The sequence below is a fragment of the Sceloporus undulatus genome, chromosome 2, assembly GCF_019175285.1.
Source record: "Sceloporus undulatus isolate JIND9_A2432 ecotype Alabama chromosome 2, SceUnd_v1.1, whole genome shotgun sequence".
Classification (NCBI taxonomy): Eukaryota; Metazoa; Chordata; class Lepidosauria; order Squamata; family Phrynosomatidae; genus Sceloporus; species Sceloporus undulatus.
The window spans coordinates 187,133,350-187,154,956 of NC_056523.1; the positions used below are offsets into that span (position 1 = coordinate 187,133,350).

Below are 21,607 nucleotides of genomic sequence, written 5' to 3' on the forward strand. Positions count from 1 at the left end.
TACCAATTTCTTATCCAGTCTTCCCCAGGAGCTTGATACAGGGGCCCTTTCATGCTACAAAAATATAGCACTGATACTGCTTTTACTGTCATGGCTGCATCCTATGGAATCCTGGAAATTGTAGTTTTCTCAAAAGCACCAGAGAAGACGTTCCTTGCAAAGAGGATTATAAAGGCCCTTCTCTCAATTGCTCTTCTGATCTCAGGGCTTCATAAGATGGAAATAGGGTAAGTGAAGAGGAATATTGGTGCAGTATGAAAGCACCCTACGTAGATGGCAGATTTCCCAACAAAGGGAAGGATCTCTGACCTCATCATCTAGTGAAGGAGAGGGAAATAGCACTAGTTGCTGGTGGACTACCCCTCCCATCATCCCTCACTGAAGGCTAGGTTGGGTGGAGCTGATAAGTATTGGAATCCAACATCATCTATAAGGCCACAAGTTTTCTAATTCCTTTTAATGGATTGCTCCCATCATGCCTCCTCTCCCCCAGTCTTTTACGTCACACATCCTTCCCATCTCCCTTGATCCTCTCTCATGATGTGCTAGACAGGCACACTTATCTCTCATGCTCCAGACAAACCCCTTAAACTCCCGGCCCATACAGTTCTAGCGTCCCTGGAAATGCAGACATGCTTAACCTAAGTCAAGCTGATCCTCAGCAACACCCCCCTTTTCCCACACCACATTTTAAGTCAACAGCCAGGGGGGTGAGGAAAAAAGGATGTGTATTGTTTAAGCACTAAAACAAGAAAGAACCAACCAATGAGGTCATGTAGATGCCACGCATCTTGAAACCATTTCTCCCACCAACAAAAACTAAGAGGAATAAACATGTACTTGCAGTTGCAGGACAGGTGAGGGAACTTTTAGAATTTATATTGGTTTGGGGAAAAAAGCCTTTGGCTATTGACCAGTCATCCTGAACCAAGTGGGATCCCACCCACTTCACCCTGCATCCTAGCTGATCCATGCCACTGAATCCCCAAATCTGTGACAACTTTCATTGGCTTCAGAAATTATGATGTGGGGATGGAGAACCAAAACCCTCTCCAAATCCCCATCAATGCCATTTCCAGGACTGTAGTTGTCCTACTCCTAGTAGGATGTGTGAAGCATGGAAGCGCATGCATGTGAATGCCTCATATGCCACTGGATGTCATCCTCAGAGCCCAAAAAAGACTCTGTACTTCTCTGGTACTCATTACACTGGTACTCGAGTATCCCACCTCAATTCAGCATTTGTGACAGGTGATGGATGGGAATTCAGAAGCATTATCTTGCAAAAGATTTCCATTAATTTAGGAGACCACTGCCTGAAATTTAGGGGGCTGTAATTTTGTGTTAACTTTGCTACAAGCACACTACTCTAGGATTAGATACATGCAGAGTCTGAGATCACCTTCTGCAGTTACATCCTTAGCCTCACAAAAGGCCATAGCTTACAAATAACTGTGCTACAACAGCACCACCATGTGGATGGACACCAGGCTCAACACCCCAACTGAGCTCTGTCACTCTGCCGAAAAGGGCAGCTGTTACCCACTGAAATGAAAATAAGACCTGAATAGTGTACCACTCTGGCTGAATATCAGCTAAGTTTTGCAAACACAAAGACTCTACAAACACTGACAATCCCAGGCATATTTGGGAGTGCCCCCAAATAGGGTTTATGGTACATGTTGAAAAATTGTATAAGTTAATCCTGGATGAGGGAAAACAAACTCAGCCTGAATCCAGAGAAAACAGAAGTACTAGTGATAGGTTCCCCGGGCCCGGGTAGTGAAATTTGTCCACCTGTCCTGAACGGGGTCACACTCCCCTGAAGGACTCAGTCCACAGCTTGGGAGTGCTTCTGGACTCGTCACTCCAACTGACATCTCAGTGGATGCGATGGTCAGAGGCGCTTGTTATCAGCTTTGGTCAGCTGCAACCCTACCTGGACCGGGGAGACCTTGAAACTGTAGTACACGCTCTGGTAACCTCTCGATTGGATTTCTGTAATGCGCTCTACACGGGGCAACCCTTGTACCAAACCCGGAAGCTTCAATTAGTGCAAAACACGGCTGCGAGATTGGTTGCTGGATGTTCCAGGGCAGACCATATAACACCTATCCTAAAAAATCTCCATTGGCTGCCCATTCACTTCCGGGCTCAATACAAGGTGTTGGTAATTACCTATAAAGCCCTAAATAGTTTGGGCCCAGGGTACTTGGAGGACCACCTCTCCCCATATAATCCACCCCGCACACTCAGGTCAGCTGGGAAGAATCTGCTGAAGGTCCCAACTGCGCAATATGCAGTGACCTCGCAAAGGGCCTTTTCCATCTCGGCCCCAAAAATGTGTAACAACCTTCCTGACGAGCTCCGTTCCACCACCTCCCTGGATCTTTTCAGAAAGAACCTTAAGGCCTTTTTCTTTCACCAAGCTTTCCCCCCATGAGATGTGATATTATGCACTCTCCCCCATTGTGTAACGATTTTCTCAATGTTTTTGGATCAATTCAACCAAGCTGGCTGTGTAATAGTTTTTAATATGGTATTTTTTACATTGTTTTTATTGATATGTATGTATTTTTATGTTGAATTTTAATCTGTATGCCGCTTTGATCGTCGCGGAAAAGCAGGATAAAAATAAAATCTATTATTGTTAATAATAATAATAATAATAATAATAAAACATCCAGGAGTAGCTGTGTTGGCCATATAGCAAATCCAATAACATCAAAATTCCACCAGTGATACCTTTATTGGGACAACCAAAATGCACAATATACAGAATGCACAATGCACAGAGACAAATAGAATACAAATTGCACAAAAATGCAGGCCTACAACTAACATCTTCAATTTTTTTTTCTCCTGTATGGTGTTTAACACTTTGCCTGATGAAGAAGCCAATGGAGCTGCAAAATCTTGCAACATGTATGTTGTGCATTTTGGTTGGGCCAGTAAAGGCATCACTGGTGGATGTTTGATACTATTGTATCAATTAATATTATCTGTCACAGCTCATTTCAGTATCCTGGAATTTCAGACATTTGCCTCGGGATTTTAATCACCAAAACTTTCTAACAGGAAAAACCAAAGAGGGCACCCATGAAGTGGCAACTCCCATGGAGTCCCAGAACAGAACCTTTTATATTCCCGTTTGGGTGGGTAATACAAGCCTGGGATGCTTTGCAAAGAGACAGGGCACCAGAGGTCAGTGGAACAAAACTTCCCATACGAGCAAGTCAGCAAGCTAAGAAGCAAACCAACACAAACAAAACGTAGGCTAGGTTTTTTGTGAGTTTTTCGGGCTATGTGGCCATGTTCTAGAAGAGTTTATTCCTGACATTTCACCAGCACCTGTGACTGGCATCTTCAGAGAATGCTGACCTGGAAGAGAGTGGGTATATATACAGTATACTGTGTGATCTGGGTAAGGAGGAGTGATTCCCATGTTAATCTGTGTATTGTTCTGTTGTTGAAACATAGGATTTTATTAAACAGAAAATTTTTCAAATAGCAAAATATTGGGCAAGGACAAGTAATGTGGAATTCACAACCAACAAAGAAACTAAGCCAGAGGAATTGTAATGGAGTGGTGAGATGAAGGACGGAGAGATGAAGTGAGGACAGAGGAAATTAAAAAGGAAAGGTGCCATGGCAGATAAAGGAAATACACACACACACACATACACGGAGAATCCAGTGGCACCAAATAAATCTGTTTTCTCTTTCACACCTGAAGGAAACAAGGAAGTATCCCCTCAGAGAGAGATTCTAGCCCCAATTCCACATCAAGTTGCAGAGCTCAGCTCTTCAGGCAAGGAAAGGAGCACTGAAGTCCACAGTACTGAGATATACTAGCCAATTCTTCAGTGAAGGTCTCTCCTGGGGAGGCTGCAGAATAAAGAGAGTTTTATGAAAGCTGCATCATGGCCAGAATTCAGGAAGGGGTGTAAAGTTACAAACTTAGTAAAAAAATATATTGTATTTATTAGGGAAATAAAAGGAAAACATTGTTATGTATATGAAGTATGATGCTGGAGAAGAGCTCTATGGATGCCAGGGACTGCTGAAAAGAACAATTAATGGGTCCTATAACAGATCAAGGCTGAACTCTCCCAGGAAGCCAAGATGACTAAACTGAGGCTGTTATACTTTGGACATATCATGAGACAACATACTCACTGGAAAAGACAATTATGCTTGGTAAAGTGGAAGGCAGTAGGAAAAGCAGGACATCATCACCATCATCATCATTATTATTTTTCCAGTATTTATATCCCGCCTTTCTCCACAATAGGATTCAAAGCGTGTTACAATGTTTTGAAAAGACAAGGCTAAAATATTGATTACAAAGTTAAAAAATAATTAAATAAAACCAAGCTTAAAACATAGGTTTAAAACAACATAGTTAAAATAGTAATTGGTAGCAGCGATTTGACAAGTGAAGGTCCCCACAAGAGGTCTTTAAGGGTGCTTAGAAAATGAAGGCCAACACCTCAGAATCAGAATTGTGCTCTGATTGGGCAGGATGGGCTTCCAAGAATTTAATCTCACTGCATAAAAAGAAAACACAACATAACACCTCTGAGAAATCTGACAAATCTTCCCCTTCTGAAGTATTTTGCTAGATGTTAGATGCTGCAGTATAGCCAGAAAATTGAGACCAAAGGTGACAGTGGGCAAGTTAGTAACAGGTGATCAGTAAGGAGCCTGGCACCTTTCAATAGTCAACAGTCATCCTCCCAAAAGCTTGCTACCGTCTAGGATCTACATGAGGCAATATTCCTGTCTTAAGGAACCCTCAGCACTTTTAAGTCAGTTTTCTCCACCCCTGCTTCAGACCTACCTGCATACCTAGCAAGGTCTGCCATGCTTAACAGCACTGAAAACAAGTGTTCAGAATAAGTATAGACATATAGTTGTAATCAAATGCAGCATTCACTGACAGTTCATCTTTATGGTTCCACTTCTCTACACACTCCCTATCACTTGGTGGCCTTTTTTTCTAAAAATAAAAAAAAAGCATTTTGCTAATTTGAGGAATACTAACCCCAAATCATGGCCTTGCCCCTTTGTCAGAAGACAGAAAAACAGAGAAAAGGAATAGATGTATACTAACCCGGTAGGAGGTCACATCAACTGTACCATGTTGACTCTTTACTGAGAGAAGGCATATCCCTCCACTGGCAGGATAACCTGGCTCTACATAAAGATTACAAGTAGAGGATGGCTTCAGATAACTCAACAGCCTCTTCTCTTGCTGCCAATCAATGGCAAAACTGTGGGAGAGCAGCAACAGAAAGGGTTAACTAACAACAATTAGAAGCATAGAGAGTCAAGGGGAATGAGATTTACTGTTTTACAATGATGGCTCTTTACTTCACACTATCTCTTGAAAGAAGTTATCCACTCTGTGCAAAAATCATCAATCCTTCACATATAGAATTGAAAATGTCTAAATCAAGGACTCCAAATTTTGGGGGACTCTGGTTACATTTTGAAATTAGTGAAACAGTTGTGGGCACTGCTTATTTTAAATCCAGCAATTTCCCCAAATTTGGCTAGTATTACTTTTGAGATGTTTTCGATGGGTTTTTCTAGAAATAATACTACATCATCTGCATAGGCTTTTAAGTTGTATTCTAGACCTTTAATCTTTGTCCCAGTTACCTCTGGATCTTCTCTTATGTTGTTATTCAGGATTTCTATAACTGAGATAAACAACAAAGGTGACAGGGGACATTCCTGTCTCATTCCCTTTTGTATTTCAATAGATCTATATTTTTTACTGTTTACTACAGTTTGTGCAAATTGTTCGCTATATATACTCTTTATCCAGCCTAGGAAATTAGGACCTACTTTCATTCTTTCAAGAATTTTCAGCATACTGTCCCATTTTAAATTGTCAAATGGCTTTTAGGTGTGGGCACTGCTACAAAAATGGCTACTATGCACTATCTAGACACAAAGCACAATTAACATGCCCAGAAAACAGAGCGCAAGGCAGATGTTGGGTCTGAGGCCTAACTGTCAAACCACAAAATAACCATTCACAGAGGGATAACTGACGATACTCAACTGGCCCGCTATCTTTCTTTTCCTTTCCCAAAGGAAGTCTTGGGGCCTAGTGGCATTCTAAAGAAGGAAGGAAAAACGCTGGGGCAGCTGGAGAGCATTGCAGCATGTGTCACCCCTACACACTTTTAATCTTCAGGCAAGTCAATTTCACTGTTACTACTATGGGTTAAAAGCCCTGTCTCCCTCTTTTTATGCTAAGATGTTATTGATTGATTGATTGTTCTTGGTTTTAATGCATGCAGCTGATTTTACACCATATACTTGACTATAAATTGAAAAATTTATGCCCAAAAATTGACCTTAAAATCCTTGGTCGACTTATATAGGGGTCGATACTGCTTAGAAAGGTCCTGAAAGAAGTACCACCCCGATGCCCCACTCTCCCTGCCTTGACAGTGATTTCTGAAAGAGCTGCTGAGGCATGAAGTGTGAGTGTGTAAAAGAGGAGATTCCCTTCTCAATCTGATGTTAAAACCTTCTCTCCTCATCCTTCTTCTCCTCTGGATCACCTGACTTATCCACAAGCCATATCAAAATCCATGATTTTGGCCCTAAAACTTTCCCTCGACTTATACATGAGATCAACTTGTACAAAAGTGTATACGGTAATCCTCTGAAATGTTTAATAGCTAACCCAAAGTGCTATAGCTAGGCTGTTAACTGCAGCTGGCTACAGGGAGCACACAACTCCCTTGTTGCAACAGCTCCACTGGTTGCGGGTCCATTTCTGTGCACAATTCAAAGTGCTGGTTATGACCAATAAACCTCTGAGCTTTGATCCAGGCTGTTTGATGGACCATATCTTCCTTTATAAGCCCATTAGAGCTCTGCAGGAGAGGCTCTTCTCTCTGTCTCACTACCTTCTCAGGCTTGTTTGATGGAAACAAGGGAAAGAGCTTTCCCAGTGGCTGCTCCCAGACTTTGGAACCCAATCCCTATAGGGCTCAAAATGGCCCCGTCCTTGCTCTCCTTCCCCTGTCAATTTAAAACATTATTGTGCCATAAGGCTTTTAGAAACTGACCGGGATGGGCTTTTAATGATAGACTATACGACTTTATGGTTGGTATAGTATTTTATTGAATGTTAATGTTTTTAACATTTTACATGGCTTGTATTTTATTTTAATAATTTTACTGAAGATTGTGTATACAGTGGACCCTCCCCATCCACAGGGATTTGATTCCGCAGCCCCCGCTTGGCAAAATCTGTGGAAAGTTGCATCTCATATTATTCAATGGTGGCAACATGCATGCGGACACATCAGCACATCTCCATGCATACACCACAATTGAAAAATTTGAGCCATGGCGATCCATGGGCAGTCAAATTCACAGAACCAGCCCAATAGAACAGAAGATCCATTGTAATCTGTTTTATTGTTTTAAAATATGTTATAAGCTTCCTCCCATTATTGGGAGAAATGTGAGATATAACTGAATATAATTATTACTACTGTACCTCTACTACAACTATATCTGCAGCACCACTTATCTAACATTGTATCTTCCAGGTAGCACTATCAGTTCTAGGTGCCAGCAGTTTTCCAAGGATGTAAGTCAAGGTTCCTTCTCAGTGCTGTTGGCCAGTATCCTTTATTTAACTCAGAGTTGGGGAAACCCAGCCTGCAGTTCATATTCAGGTCGAGGGGGTGTGGGTAGGGAGTCTACATATAGCTCTTAGGCTTCTTCTCCTGTTATTTCCACAATGATGAGAAACAACATTTAAGAGGCTTGGGAAGCTGTTGCACAGAAGAGATGATCGGTTTGCATCCTGGGAAGGTACCACACTGGAGCCTACTCCTGAGTAGACAGTCATAGAATAGATCTCTGCTTTACATGTTTAAATAAGAAAATGTCCATGTTGGAAGGAACATGGCTTGACCATGCCTGCTTTGCTTTGCACCTCATTCACAGCTAGAATGCTGCCAGCAGTGGGCAGGAAATAAGATCAGACTCTCTTCTGCACAAATCAAGTGCCAAACTATGCCTTTCCCTGACTCCCACCCCAGAGCATAACATTAGGCTCGGAAGTTAATCCTCACCTGCAGAGGCCTAAAAGAGCTACACAAACTATAATGATATTCAAAAGCTCACCAGTTTTGCAGTGACTCGATCTCAGCCATGAGATGTGCTTGTTGGGAATAACTATGCTGCAGTTCCAAGATTATGCCTCTAATGGTGCTGTAACTGCCCACAGGAATCACAGCAGAGACAAGGAAGAAAGGGCTGTCAGTCTAATGTACAAAAGACAGATGGGATCAGTGGACAAGGCACAGCTCTTTGAGTCAACACCACCCCGCTTCTCACTTCTGCTTACCTGGACTGTGACAGTCCCGTCATCCACCCAATGTAAATGCAGCTTCAGCTGATGGGAATCAGAAGCTCCAGGCTGGGAACAAGAGGTCAGCTCAATCTCCAGGTCAACCTCAGAAACAGAAATTAATTTTACGCCTTGCAAAGTCTCCAAGTGGCTCTGGAAATCAGATAATCTGGATATAAGAAAAGAGAACAGAGCGAGGATAAGGAGAAGAATCAGAGAGAATTATGATTACAGAACAGAGAAGAGATGGATCTTCACTCTGACCACCCTTTTAAGGTTAGAGTATGGAAGATGATGGCAGTCCAAGTCAATTATGCAGCAAGACTTCAAGGCTGGAAATATTATTTTTGGACGAATGTCCCCAAAATAGTCAACTAATACGGTCAGTGGCCAAGCTGACTGAAGGAGTCTGAGGATGCAATCCAAAAAAGTAATTTTTATAAACCCTGATATATCTAATTTACAGATTAGGCAACCCAAGTTCCACAGCCTCTATAGAGCATACAAGTAACTAAAGCACTTAAATCTTGTACTATTAATTCATCTATTTACCACATATGGATAACTAGGGCCCAGTAAAGACTGGCCTATGGGGCGCCCTCGCCATGTGCTAGGGGTTGGCCGAGGGCGCTCCACCCACACATGCCTCAACCCTAGACCCAGATGGGCGCCGCCATCATTACACAAGTGCCATGTGGCGTCCGCATGGCACCACGTGGCAGTTACGCAACGAGTGCGCCATTGGCGCATTTGTTATGCCCCTACCAATAACCTCTGAACAAATTTGCCAAGAAAACCTTATGATATGGCAACTACTTTAGGATTGCCATAAGTCAGAAATGACTTAAAGTACTGGTCCCCAACTGTGCCCTTTAAGAGATTTTGGACTTCAGCTCCCAGAAGGCTCAGCCATGTTGCCCAATGGTTTGGGATTCTGGGAGCTGAAAAAAAATCCCTTAAAGAGCATAGTTAAAGGAAATCTATCACAGGGATTTCTTGGCAAGGTATGTTCAGAGGGCCATTGCCTTTGACAACCTCTCAGTCTGAGAGAATGTAATTTGCCCAATGGGTTTGTACAGCTAAGTGGAGATTCAAACCCTAGTCTCCAGAGTCATAGTCCAATGCTCAAACCACCACATCATGTTTATGCACTAAAACTGAGACTACTCACTTCTGAATCTTCTGCCTCCAGACACAGGCCTGGCCTTCTTGCTCCTCCAGCATCTCCTGCAGTCCTTGCAGCTCTTGGCGGTTTTTCTGTAGCTTGTCCTGCAGCTCTGCAACAGATCTTTCTAGCTGCTGCTGCCGTTCACACAAATGCTCCTGCCATTGAAACATCAAACCAAATCCAGATGAAAGGATTCAATTTCCTCATGACCTTCAAAGCCCTTCCTTCCATTCCTCAACAGAGAAGGAAATGCACTCTGTGCATGCTCCAACTTCCAGGCCTGACATCAGGCACAAACAATGCATCCAAGTAATGGCTCCTTTCCTCCACTCTTGAACTGTGTGGAATATAGGTTATCTACCCTGACATACATACCTGTTCCTTTTGGAGCCTAGCGTGAGCACTCTTCGCCTTCTCTTCCATCGCCCTTTTCTACAAAAGTGCAAAAGGGAAGTAAGACCTGTATATCTGTAGCAAAATCACCATGCCCAAATCAGCTGATCCATGTCTATACCGACAAAAATACAGATATGTCACTTCTACACCATGTGTAAAACTGATGGAAGGTAAATTGTCTCCCCATTCCATTTAGTATTTCCAAGACTGCTAACCTGACATAATGAAGGAAAGTCACTCGTCCTGAATGTGATGATGAGGTGATAGTTGCTTTTACTTCTGCTGTCAAATTTCCACAGCAAGTGGCAGTGGCAAGAGTGTGCACTCCTCAGTGGGACTGCCAGGACTTGCTGGAGATGCCCAGCCCAGGGGTAACATCCCCTGTTTATTTGGGAAGGAGAAGTAATATTAGGAATCTCAGCCCTCCACCCCCATCCTCAAAAGATGTTTTTAAGCAATACTAACAGAGAACCTGCGTAGTGTAGTGGTTTGAACAGCAGACTAACAATTCTGAAGACTAGGGCGGGTTACAGACCGCCATGAAAGTACGCGCAGAACGCATACTAGGGTTAGGAAGGGGCAGTGCTTCCGCCCCCCCAACCCTAGTACGCGCTCTGCGCGTACAAAATGGCAGCGGCCGTTCCACACAGCCACCGCCATGATGGCGTGACGAACGCGCCGCCTCCAAACGAGGCGGCGTGGATGTGACGCCATCGCTCCGCACGAGGGCACTTAATGCACCCTTTGCGCGGAGCGGAAGGAGCTCCGTTTCGGAGCTCCTTCCTGGTTTGCGTCGCTGGGCGCAACCTTCAGACAGCTGCGCCCAGCAAAACAAGGGAGAAAGGGGCCAAGCAGCCCCTTTCTCCTCCTCCCCGCCGCCACGGGGTGTCCTTGGGGCTTGAAGCCCCAAGAACACCCCTTTCCAGGCTGTGGGGAAGCGGCCTTTTGCCGCTTCCCCGCAGCCTGCAAAGCGGCAGATCGGGGCCTTGGAGGCTATCGGTCTGGCAGCTGAGGCCCCGATACACCGGGGAAAAGCACGCCTACAGGCCGCCCCAAAGGGGCGGTCTGTAACGCGCCTAGGATTGAAATCCCTGCTTGACCATGGAAACTCACTGATTGACCATGAGGAAGTCACACACTTGCAACCTCAAAGGAAGGCAAATACAAACTTCCTTTGAACAAATCTTTCCAAGAACGCCCTCCCCCCCGAGTTGTCATAGACAGAAACAATGAAGTGGACACAATCTAAAAATATTAAGACTGGCCTCAGCCTTTTTAAAACTGTAAACTGTTTGTCATGGTTGTCTCAGATATGGGCCTAAGTCTTAACGTTATTCCCAACTAGAGAGACCTCATTGAATCAATGGGATTTACCTATGTGTTGACTTACTGCTCAATAATTGAAAGGTTCCCAAATAAAATAATATAGTAGAAACAATACTCAAAAATATCTATACAATATATAAATATTAAAGCATTTTGATATCTTGGACACTAGCTGTTTGTTTGATCAGTCAGTCAAGATGGGACCTCTCCGTCCTATCCTTCACCTGGAGCACCACTTCCACCCAGGAAACTAACCTTGGCTTGGTAACGCTGCAGTGCACTCTCCAAGAGTTGAGCCCGATTCTCCCCTTCCTCCAGTTTGGCCAGTATGTAAGGCACAGCCCCTTTGATCAACTCCACCAGCTGCTGGTACTCTGCTTTAAGTGTCTTCCATTGCTGTTTTGCCTCTACCATCTCCTTCCCTTCAAGAGAAATGCCCAGTGAGAGAGGCCAGAGACCAAGATTTATACACCCTGATCATAAACAGAATTTCTCAAACTACCAAACAAAGTAGGCGTTTCTAAATCACACTACAGTGAGATCCTGAAAGAACAAAGTAGGCGTTTCTAAATCACGCTACAGTGAGATCCTGAAAGAACAGGGTAGAGAACCTCAGGTCTCACACTGAATCTGCTCAGATACCCACGCCCCATTTTCCATCACACTACTGTCTAGTGGTTCCCCAGCTTTTTAGTGATTTCCCCTCATTCCAACATTTTGGAATGTTTCTCCTAGGTTCATGGAAAGATGAACTTTAAGCCAAATGAAGACTCATTTTGCTGGTCATTTTGACATTGGCCCTGTCTACCACGGCAGTGCAGCTCCCTGAAAATATCTCTGCAATTAAAATTTGGTTCTCATGCAGAAACAGAAAAAAAAACTCCACAATCAGCAAGGCTGATCTTAATTCAGCACATACATCCACCCGTTGACAGTCAAAGAAATAGACCCACAACATGTTTTAGCACTGTTTCGTTAGAAGACTTTGAATTGGAATTGATTGATTGAATTTTTTTTGAGATCTCTTTTCTTATATTTTCCCTTTTGGCTCTGGAGATATAAACAGTGCCAAGTAGCAGAGATGGGTGAGAGGCACTGTGGTGTAGTGGTTTAAGTGCTTTGGAGAACAGGGTTCAAATCCCTGCTCAGCCATAAAAACCCACTGGGTGACCTTAGGCAAGTCAGTCTGTCTCAGCCTCAGAAAGAGGCGAAGGCAAACCCCCTCTGACCAAATCTCAAAAATGATCTGAAGGCACACAACAAGCAGAAATGGGTATTTCCCTTTATACATTCTAGTACTGCATCTCCAGTCATCCATCACTATTGATTATACTAGCTAGGTCAGGTAGAAGTTGCAGTCCATCATGTTCTCAAGGGTCCAATGTACCCTTGTCTTTATGTGAAGGGCCAGTGAGGTAACTTCATGACACATTTCCACTTAATTCCATGGGACTTTCTCCCCAGTAAACATGCATAGATGGGGAATCCAATGCAGTTAAATAACTTGAATACACATTTTAAAATGTGTATTCTTGACCAAGGTACACTCTCATCAATTTGGGCTGGGCATACAGGTTGCCTGTGTTCCTCAATGCATGTATACTTACGGACAGCTGTGTCAGAGGCATCCTGGATGCATGGGGCAGAATCAAGGAAATCTAGAAGGAATTTCACCATTTGTAGCTGGGTGTACATCAGTTTGTGAGTCTTCCTGGTGCTCTGGAAAACATATACCAAAAGGGAAAGGGGTGTTGACACCAGCATTCTGGAGGTACTAAGGAGCCCTGGCAATTTTTGAGCAACTCAGGATTGAAGGAAACTTCCCAAGTGATGGAAAAGCAGGCAACCACTCACCACTGCATGCTCAGCCAAGACCTGAGCTGGGAGCTCTGCCTCCATTCCATCTTTGGTTGGGTCTTCAGAGATCAGCTCATCCTTCAGCTGAACCAGAAGCCTGAGAACAACATGAGCAACCACAATATCAAGAAAAAAGAATAATGGCTTTCAAAATTCCATACTTTTATCATGTCCTCACTTCGTTCGTTGGCAGGGGAACTTCACTCTGGCTGTATCTACACTGCATAATTAATGCAGTTTGACACCACTTTAACTGCCACAGCTCAGTGCTATGGAGCTTGGGAATTTTTAGTTTTGATAAGCTATTTGGCATTCTCTGTCAAAAGCTCCAGTGCCACAAAAAATTACAACTCCCAGGATTCCATAGGCTGGCACCATGATAGTTAAAGTACTGCCAAACATTAGTCCTGCAGTGTGGCAGCAGCCTCTGTCTTGAGGACGGTGCAATGGCAAAGATGTATATTTTCTCATGGAAAATTTTCCACATGCACACACATTTATCCATAGTTGTCTGGGCTGTTGTACTGCAAACAATCATGGTAGCCAAAATACAGAATACGAACTTCTAGTCATTCTTCTTGTTACTGACAAACCCTAGTGCTCAGAGGAACATACTGTCAAATGAATACACTACTAAGTTTATTTCTATTTTGCAAAATCTCTGGCTATTCTCAGTTGTAAGTACAAGAAGTCAAGACAAAATGTGTAAGCTGCATGTGCTTACAGCAAAACCAATTCATCTTTTGCTGTAACATACATCAGGTACAGCTCTTTTTTTAAAAAAATCCTTCAGGTGTAGTTATTTTTTTATATAAGTATACCTGTTCCCTTGACATTATTACATCTATTCCAATAAAATAATTCCCACACAAAGCTTTGAGTGTCTTTAAATACAGCATTATACATTACAGTATACTATATCTCTGGACCATGGTACGCAATCACTTGGTCACTCCTTGTGCAGTCCCCTAAACTGAAGGGACCCCATACACTTTCCCCTACAACTAAGCTGCAGGAGGAAGAATGAATATATATATCCCCTTGTATCTCAAGATTCCTGTTTTCCTGCTACCAAGAGGAGGCTTTAAAATGTTAGTGTTGGCTTAGTACATGGTATCTTGAGAGGCTGACATGGAAAGTCAAATTTCTATTGTTTTGGAAAACTTACATGCTTTCCAAACCTGCTGTGGTACCAAGTTACCGGAAAGGTCCATCAACACTCAAGAGTAGCTGATCTTCCAACATACTACAGTTTCTATCTTTTTTCCATTCTGCTCTTACCCATGCTTTCAATTTCACCTGAACCTCTATTTCCTGTAACTATCATAATCCCAGAATCCATGCCTCTCCACCCAAATGACAGGTGTACTTTGTAAATCAAGCCATGAACCAGACTTTTGTCTTAACCAGTATGTGAGGGTTGCCATAAGTCAGAAACGACTTGAATGCACCACGATAGGATTGCCTTAGGGCAAGGTGACTAGACATCCTCCTTTCCCAGGATATGTCCTACATTTCAACTTTCTGTCCAGGAGGAATTTCAAAACATCCTCCACTTTGAGCATGACTAAGCAGTATGAATTTACATTTAAATGAGTGTTTTTAGCGTATATTTTGTTATGTCCTTCTACATTTTTTGAATGTCCTGTATTTTGCAGAGCCTTGCCTTCCTTTATAGTTATGACATCTGGCCACCCTTAGGGTTGCCATATGTCAGAAACGACTTGAAAGTACACAACAACAACTATTTAAGCTAGCGGCCATTACATCTGAACTGCATCTTGTGACATAGGTCCAAAACACACTGCAGAAATAATCCAGTTTGAGACCACTTTAACTACCTTGGCTCAGTGCTGGGGAACTCTGGGAACTCTAGATTTGTGAGACATTTAGAACTACAGTTCCCAGGATTTGCTAGCATTGAGCCAGGGCAGTTAAAGTGGTCTCAAACTGGATTATCTCTGCAGTGTGTTTTGAAGCAACATCCAAAAACTAAAATAACTGAAGGGTGGCTACTTGCTCCCTCTCTCAACCCCAAAACTGAGGGGCCCAACCAGGCTGACCAGAAGTCCTCCTTTTCCAGGACGTGTCCTGCATTTCAACCATGTTTCCAGGAAGAATTCCTAAACGTCCTCCATTTCGAGATGGGCTTAAGAAGCATCTTTATATTGATCTTGATTTAAATGTTTTTGTTATTTTTACTTTGGATTTGGTCGTGCCCTCTGTTTTTGTTCTTGAATGCCCTACATTATTCATTTTGTTTTTGCAGTGCCTTGTCCTTTGCAGTTAGGACGTCCTCCTTTTCCAGGACGTGTCCTCCATTTCAACCTAACATACCCTACAAACTCTACAAACATAACATACCCTACATTTTGAGCAGGGCTAAGAATCATGAGTTTTATCTTTAGAGGAGTGCCTTTTAACTTTTTATTTGGTCGTGCCCTCCATTTTGACCACGAATGTCCTCCTTTTTGGTTAGAACAGCGGTCCCTCAAACTGTGCCCTTTGTAAGAGATATTGGACTTCATCTCCCAGAAGCCTCAGCCACGTTGGCCAATAGCCTGGGATTCTGGAAGCTGAAGTCCAAAACCCCTTAAAAAGACACAGTTTGGGGACCACTGCAGCTTGTAGCAATGTTTCCCAAACTTTGGGCCTCTAGTTAATTTTGGACTTCATCTCCCATAATTCCTGGCTGTTGACTAGGATAGCTGGGGCCTCTGGGAGCTGAAGTCCCAAGGAGCAAAGTTTGGGAAGCACTGCCTTATTGAGCCTTAACCCAGTTCCAATATATCAGTGGTTCCCCCAAACTGTGCCCCTGAAGAGATTTTGGACTTCAGCTCCCAGAAGCCTCAGCCATGTGGGTCAATAGCCTGGGATTCTGGGAGCTGGAGTCCAAAATCCCTTTAAAGAGCACAGTTTGGGGACTACTGGGTTAGGAGGAGGATGCAGAAGCAGAGAGGCCTCTGCCCTGAGTGGAAAGAAGGCCCCCCATTCCCCCACAGAAGCCCCTTCCTTTGTCCTCCACACGACCCATACTCACGCCACAGCCCTGGTTTCCGCCGCCATTTTGTGCCCAGACAAGGAAGAGTCCCCCATTTTCCTCCCTTTCCCGCCCTTTCCTTCAAACCCTGCTCCTCCTCCCCGCCTCCTCCTGGGCCAAAAGCGCCATTCCTGCGGCCTCCCCTTCTCCCCGCCCCAAACCTCCTCTCCACTTATAGCACTGATCTTCCACTTTGACTGCCCTGGCTGCCTCCTCCCGTTGAATTGTGGGACTTGTAGTCCAGTGAGACCTAAGAGCTCCCTGGATCACTATTCTAAATGCCCCCTCCTTAAACTACAAGTCCCAGAATGCAACAGGAAGAGGCAGCCAGAGCTGTTAGAGCGGCATAATAGCAGTGCTATAAGAGGGTAGTGCTGTTAATCTGTGAAGAGGCCTGAGTCCAGGCGCTTTTGGTTCAAAGCACACCGCAGGAATAATCCAGTTTGAGACCGCTTTAACTGCCCTGGCTCAATGCTAAGGATTCCTGGGAATAGTAGTTTTGTGTGACATTTATCCTTCTCTGTCAGAGAGCTCTGGTGCCATTATAAACTACAGCTCCCAGGATTCCCTTGCACTGAGCAAGGGCAGTTAAAGCAGTCGCAAACTGGATTATTTCTGCAGTGTGTTTTGGACCTTTGTTTGTAATCCAGCACTCTGAGCATTCACTTGTGGGTTACATCCGCAGTGCAGAAATCATCCGGTTTGACACCACTGTAAGTTCCCTGGCTAAATGCTATGGAATTCTGGGAATTGTAGTTTGTTGTGGCACCAGGGCTCTCTGACAGAAAAGCTAACTGTCTCACAAAACTACTGAAATGGCTGAATAGCTCAGAAAGCTACCAATCTTTCCATAGCACCGTGGTCCAAAACACTCTGCAGAAATAATCCAGTTTGAGAACGGTTTAACTGACATGGCTCAGTGCTAAGGAATCCTGGGAACTGTAGTTTGTTGTGGCACCAGAGTTCTCTGACAGAGAAGGCTAAAAATCTCACAAAAGTACAGCTCCCAAAATTCCCTAGTACGGAGGCAGAGTGGTTAAAGCGGTCTCAAACTGAATTATTTCTGCAATGTGTTTTGGACCTCAGTCTCAAAGGTGTTACAAGATCCCTTTACACACTGATGCCCCTTTAATGGTTGTGCAAAAGAAGGAATTTCAGCAGTTGTTACCTGGTTGTATGACAAGCAAAATCTGCTCAATTTCCCTCTTCTCCACAACTATAAAAAATACAGGATCCCCCTCCAGTTTTCAGTCTGACAGTCCTTTCCTAGACACAAGAACACTACACATATCATTGGGATAGGACAGACACTTGGTCCACTTGGTGGTCTTTCAATTGTTAGCAGGAAAACAGGCGTGCAAAAGCCATACTTTCAGGGTATGCTTGCCCACCAGCAGAAATTGGGGAAAATTTGGAACTGGGAAAAATTACTAACACACAGCAAATTATGGTGCTGCAAGCCAAAAAGGGAGAAAGATTGTTACCTGGTTGGATGACAACAAGCAACATCTGCTGAAATTCCCTCTTCACAGCCATTAAAGGTACAAGGGCCTGGCTGTGAGTCTTCTAAAAGGAGCTTACAGCAGTCGGTTCTAATAATCCTAAAATCTTATTGGGCAAGCTGTGATTATTCGCCTGGCCTATGGTCAGAAAGATATTTGTCCCAAATTGAGATAGAAAGATTCTTATTATCACTCTGCACGATGTGAACAGCTGTAGAAAGAGGGGGGCTGAGTACTGATTACCCTTAAATGCCAGACACCAATAGTATTTGCTCAAGGCATTAACAACACAATCCTGTACATGTCTGTTCATCATTACGGTGTTCAACTGGGGCTCACTCCCAGGTACCTGGGTACATAACTGAAACCTCAACTGATATCCTAACTCTCCTTTTTTTATTGCAGTTGTATCAGCAACAGCATTTATCTTCCCCTATGTAGCCCTCTCATGTTGCACAATGTATTATGGCAAGGCTGGGGATTTTTTTGCCCTACAACAACCATCCTTCCCACCTGCAAGAGCTGTCCAACACATCTAAAGAATTAAAGATTACACAGCCTGACTTTACAATGCTGGGGGCAGGTGAGTGTAGCTTTGGGGCACATGAAGACTTCCAAGGCTGCTTGTGTGGCCTTCTAAATTCACTGGGCATCCCTTTTACTGACCATTTTGGGGGGTGAGGGAGATGAATGAGCTTCTGGAACTGTCTAGGAACAGTAATTCACCTTTTACATAGGTTGCAGTGCCCACCCCCCATTGTTAAACATACAAAATACCCATTTTTTCAAAACTGGAAGGAGACTTCCAGCCACCTCCTGTATTATTTGGAAAAAGGATCCCAGGGGAAAATATGCCCCCAAGTCAGTAGGGTGGTTATCCATTGCATGCTTTGATAAAACAATAATAGCAATACATTTTTTTAATCTCTGTGTCTACAGAGGAGACTTTTTCAATTTCTTCAAAATATAGAAATAATGTAATAGAAACAGCAAAAGATATGATATATAAACCTCACTTCTAGATCCCATTTTGACCACTAATTTACCTTGATTAAAAGCAGCATGCAAAAGTCCAACTCAATGTCGCCCCCAATGTAGCCCCCAGTATAGCTACAGAATCATAGAATTGGAAGAGACCACAAGGGCCATCAGGGTTTTGTTGTGGGAAAGAAAATTGTTCCTCTGAAGCAGAAGGAATCATATTTGGAATGGCAATAAAATGTAAAGGGGTGCAAGAGTTATAGGCCCTCATCAGAGAAGAATAGGGAGTTTTCCTGGTCCAGAAGATTATTTATACAACTTGGTCACAGGCTAAGAGTTGGCAGTTTTTCATATTTTATTCTGATTTTATGAACTTGTAGCTGTGCTCAGTTTACAATGGGAATGTATGGATACTCAGTTTGAAAGTTCTCCTTGGATTTCAGTGCCCAGGCATTCCAGCCAGCATGGCCAATTGTAAGGGATTGTGGAGGCTGTAATCCAAAACACTTGGCAGGCAAAAGGTTTCACTGTCCATTCAGCAGTTTAATGTCTAAGTACACAGCATAGCACGTTGGATAGCATACTAATCTCAGGTTGCATCTGCACTGCAAAAATAATCTAGTTTGACAGAACTTAACTGTCTTGGTTCAATGCTATAGATGCTCTGTTCTGGTGCCAGAACAAACTACAGTTTCCAGAATTCCGTAGCATTGAGCCATGGCAATGTTAAAGTGGTGTCAAACTGGATTATTTCTGCAGTGTGGATGCAGGCTCAGTGATATTTGCCCCACCATTTCTCTCTTTGGGTGTGTACCTACACTATAGAAATACTGAATTTCAGACCACTTTTAAGTGCTGTAGCTTCATCCTATGGAATTCTGGGATTTGTAGTTCTACGGGCCTTTTCTGCCAGACTGCTAGCGCCTCATAGAACTACAAATGCCAGGATTCTGTAAGATGGCGTCCTGCATGGGACTTAAAGTGATCTCAAACGGCATTATTTCTAAAGTGTAGATACACCCCAGGCCAGAAAAAGCTCCATCTCATGTTAGGAGGGGCTTAAACACACCGTTCTTCCAGCCAGATGCTGGCGAAATGTCAGGAAGAAACTCTTCTAGAACATGGCCACATAGCTGGAAAAACCCACAAAAACCCATGGATGCCGGCCATGAAAGCCTTCGACTTCACACAATTCTTCCTTTACCTATATTAAATACATTCTCTTTAGGGCTATAAAAACATGGTGCACCATTGTATGCTCAAGGCTGCAATTCTCCTAAATGCTGACTAACAAGTTGCACTGGAATCAGTGGGACTGCAATTGTCTGTGGGGTGGGAATGGGCACAGCCTCCACTCAATACACATTACCTTGTGTGCCCTGTGGGGGTTTACAATAGCCAGTCTTGTGCCAGGCTCTTCAAGATTTGCAAAGACAACACACTTCAAGCAAGGGCGGGCAAGGAGGAATGGCGCTCACCCTGTTTTCTGCCTTCCAGTACAGCTCCACCCTCTCTCTATAAAGGCCCAGATTGCAACCCAGCAGGTACAGCTGGTATATTGTTTGGGAGTGGTGTATCCAGCGGCTAGCCATGGCTGGGACTCAGAAGAAAAGCTCTATAAGCAGCAGTAGTTGGGACATCAGAAGCTGGAAGAGATTCCAGTGAGTTTTCTTACTTTAGTCTCACTTGAACTTTCCTCTTGTATGGCCTCCAAGAGAGCACTTTGAAAAACTTGGCAGAGTTGGTTTGGTTGCTGGTATTTGGGCCTTTCCGCTTGGATACATACCAAAATCTTGCTTCTTTCCTTGCTCTCTACCCAGAACAGGCCTAAACAGCTTCACTGTTCAATTTTGCCCCAGAACCTTCAAATACAACCAAAAATAAATATACAAATAAAAACAACAGGGAAGGGGATTAGAAGTGACTGGAAGTCCACTTATGGTTCTGCAAAATTTGTTTTTTTTAATGTTAAACGGTGAAGGAGAGCCAGTGTGGTGTAATGGTTTGTGTATTGGGCAAAAACTCTGGAGACCAGGGTACACAGATCCACACTCGGTCATAGAAACCCATGGGTTGACCTTGGGCAAGTCACACTGACTCAGAAGAAGGCAATGGCAAGCCTCCTCACAACAAAGTTAAAACTACATGAGTCCAAAAGATTACCTGTAAATCTTGCAGGAGATGCTGATTGTTCAAATGCAGAATGAGTGTACTATGAAGTACTCTATTAAAGGTGGAGTCTCCCTTATACAAAATGCTTAGGACTAGAGATGTTTGGCATTTTGGATTTTTAAATTTATTTTGGAATGCTTGTATTTGCATATACATACGTAATGAGCTATCTTGGAGATGGGACTCAAGTCTATACACAAAACTCATTTCTGTTTCTTATACATCTGAAGGTAATTTTATACAATAGTGTTAATAATTTTCAGCATGAAACAAATCCTGATTGCACTGAACTATCAGAAAGCAAAAGTGTCACTATCTCAGCCACCTATGCAAAAAGTTTTGGGTTTTGGAATATTTTTGGATTTTGGAATTCTGAATAAGGAGATTCATCCTGTATGCCAGGACACGGCAAGTTGTTGGGTTTTTTTTAAGGTTAAAGTTGGCTTTTGAACCAGGGCTCAGAATGAACAGTACCATTAAGGAGAGGTAAAAACCTATGGGTATTCTGCAATATGTAACTGAACAGTGTTGGGTTTCCACTGACACAGAGATTGACAATACAGTTCTCTGTCTGCTTACTCACACTATGTCTACTGGGATTTACTCCCTAATAGGGCTGTTTAGAATTGTTCCCTGTCTCTTTGCAACTACACTAAGTTCATCTGTGATCCCTGTAATTTTGTGCCTCCCACCTTCTAGTATTTTCTTTTCTTCTTCCACATTATCTAACTTTAAACTGTATGCTGCTAGGATCATTTGACTTACTTATG

The 21,607-nt window shown here is 43.3% G+C and overlaps 1 protein-coding gene across 3 annotated transcripts; it reads right to left on the reverse strand.

The window, feature by feature from the left end:
- Window positions 1-3,406: 3,406 nt before the first annotated feature.
- On the reverse strand, window positions 3,407-16,271 carry LOC121924092 (ZW10 interactor-like). 3 transcript variants are annotated; one of them, XM_042455195.1, is made up of 10 exons: window positions 16,183-16,271; window positions 13,140-13,239; window positions 12,893-13,004; window positions 11,541-11,707; window positions 9,939-9,995; window positions 9,567-9,718; window positions 8,393-8,564; window positions 8,170-8,309; window positions 5,117-5,276; window positions 3,407-3,888 (listed from the first exon to the last, which is right to left on the reverse strand). In XM_042455195.1, exons 1-10 carry the CDS (start codon window positions 16,236-16,238, stop codon window positions 3,808-3,810), a joined length of 1,197 nt encoding a protein of 398 aa, XP_042311129.1. In that variant the 5' UTR covers window positions 16,239-16,271; the 3' UTR covers window positions 3,407-3,807. The 3 variants fall into 3 exon arrangements, with proteins under 3 accessions (XP_042311129.1, XP_042311130.1, XP_042311131.1); XM_042455196.1 differs by lacking the exon at window positions 16,183-16,271 and adding an exon at window positions 15,507-15,609; XM_042455197.1 differs by lacking the exons at window positions 3,407-3,888; window positions 5,117-5,276 and having other exon boundaries at window positions 8,170-8,262.
- Between the last annotated feature and the right edge of the window lie 5,336 nt (window positions 16,272-21,607).

Bases quoted from the DNA above. Each gene is read 5' to 3' on its own strand.
- LOC121924092 (XM_042455195.1), bottom strand. From the start codon at position 16,238: ATGGGGGACTCTTCCTTGTCTGGGCACAAAATGGCGGCGGAAACCAGG. The intron at 13,005-13,139 runs GTGAGTGGTTGC...TATGTTTTCCAG, and splicing joins TCTTGGCTGAGCATGCAGTG to AGCACCAGGAAGACTCACAA. The intron at 5,277-8,169 runs GTGAGCTTTTGA...GCTCTCCCACAG, and splicing joins ATCGAGTCACTGCAAAACTG to TTTTGCCATTGATTGGCAGC.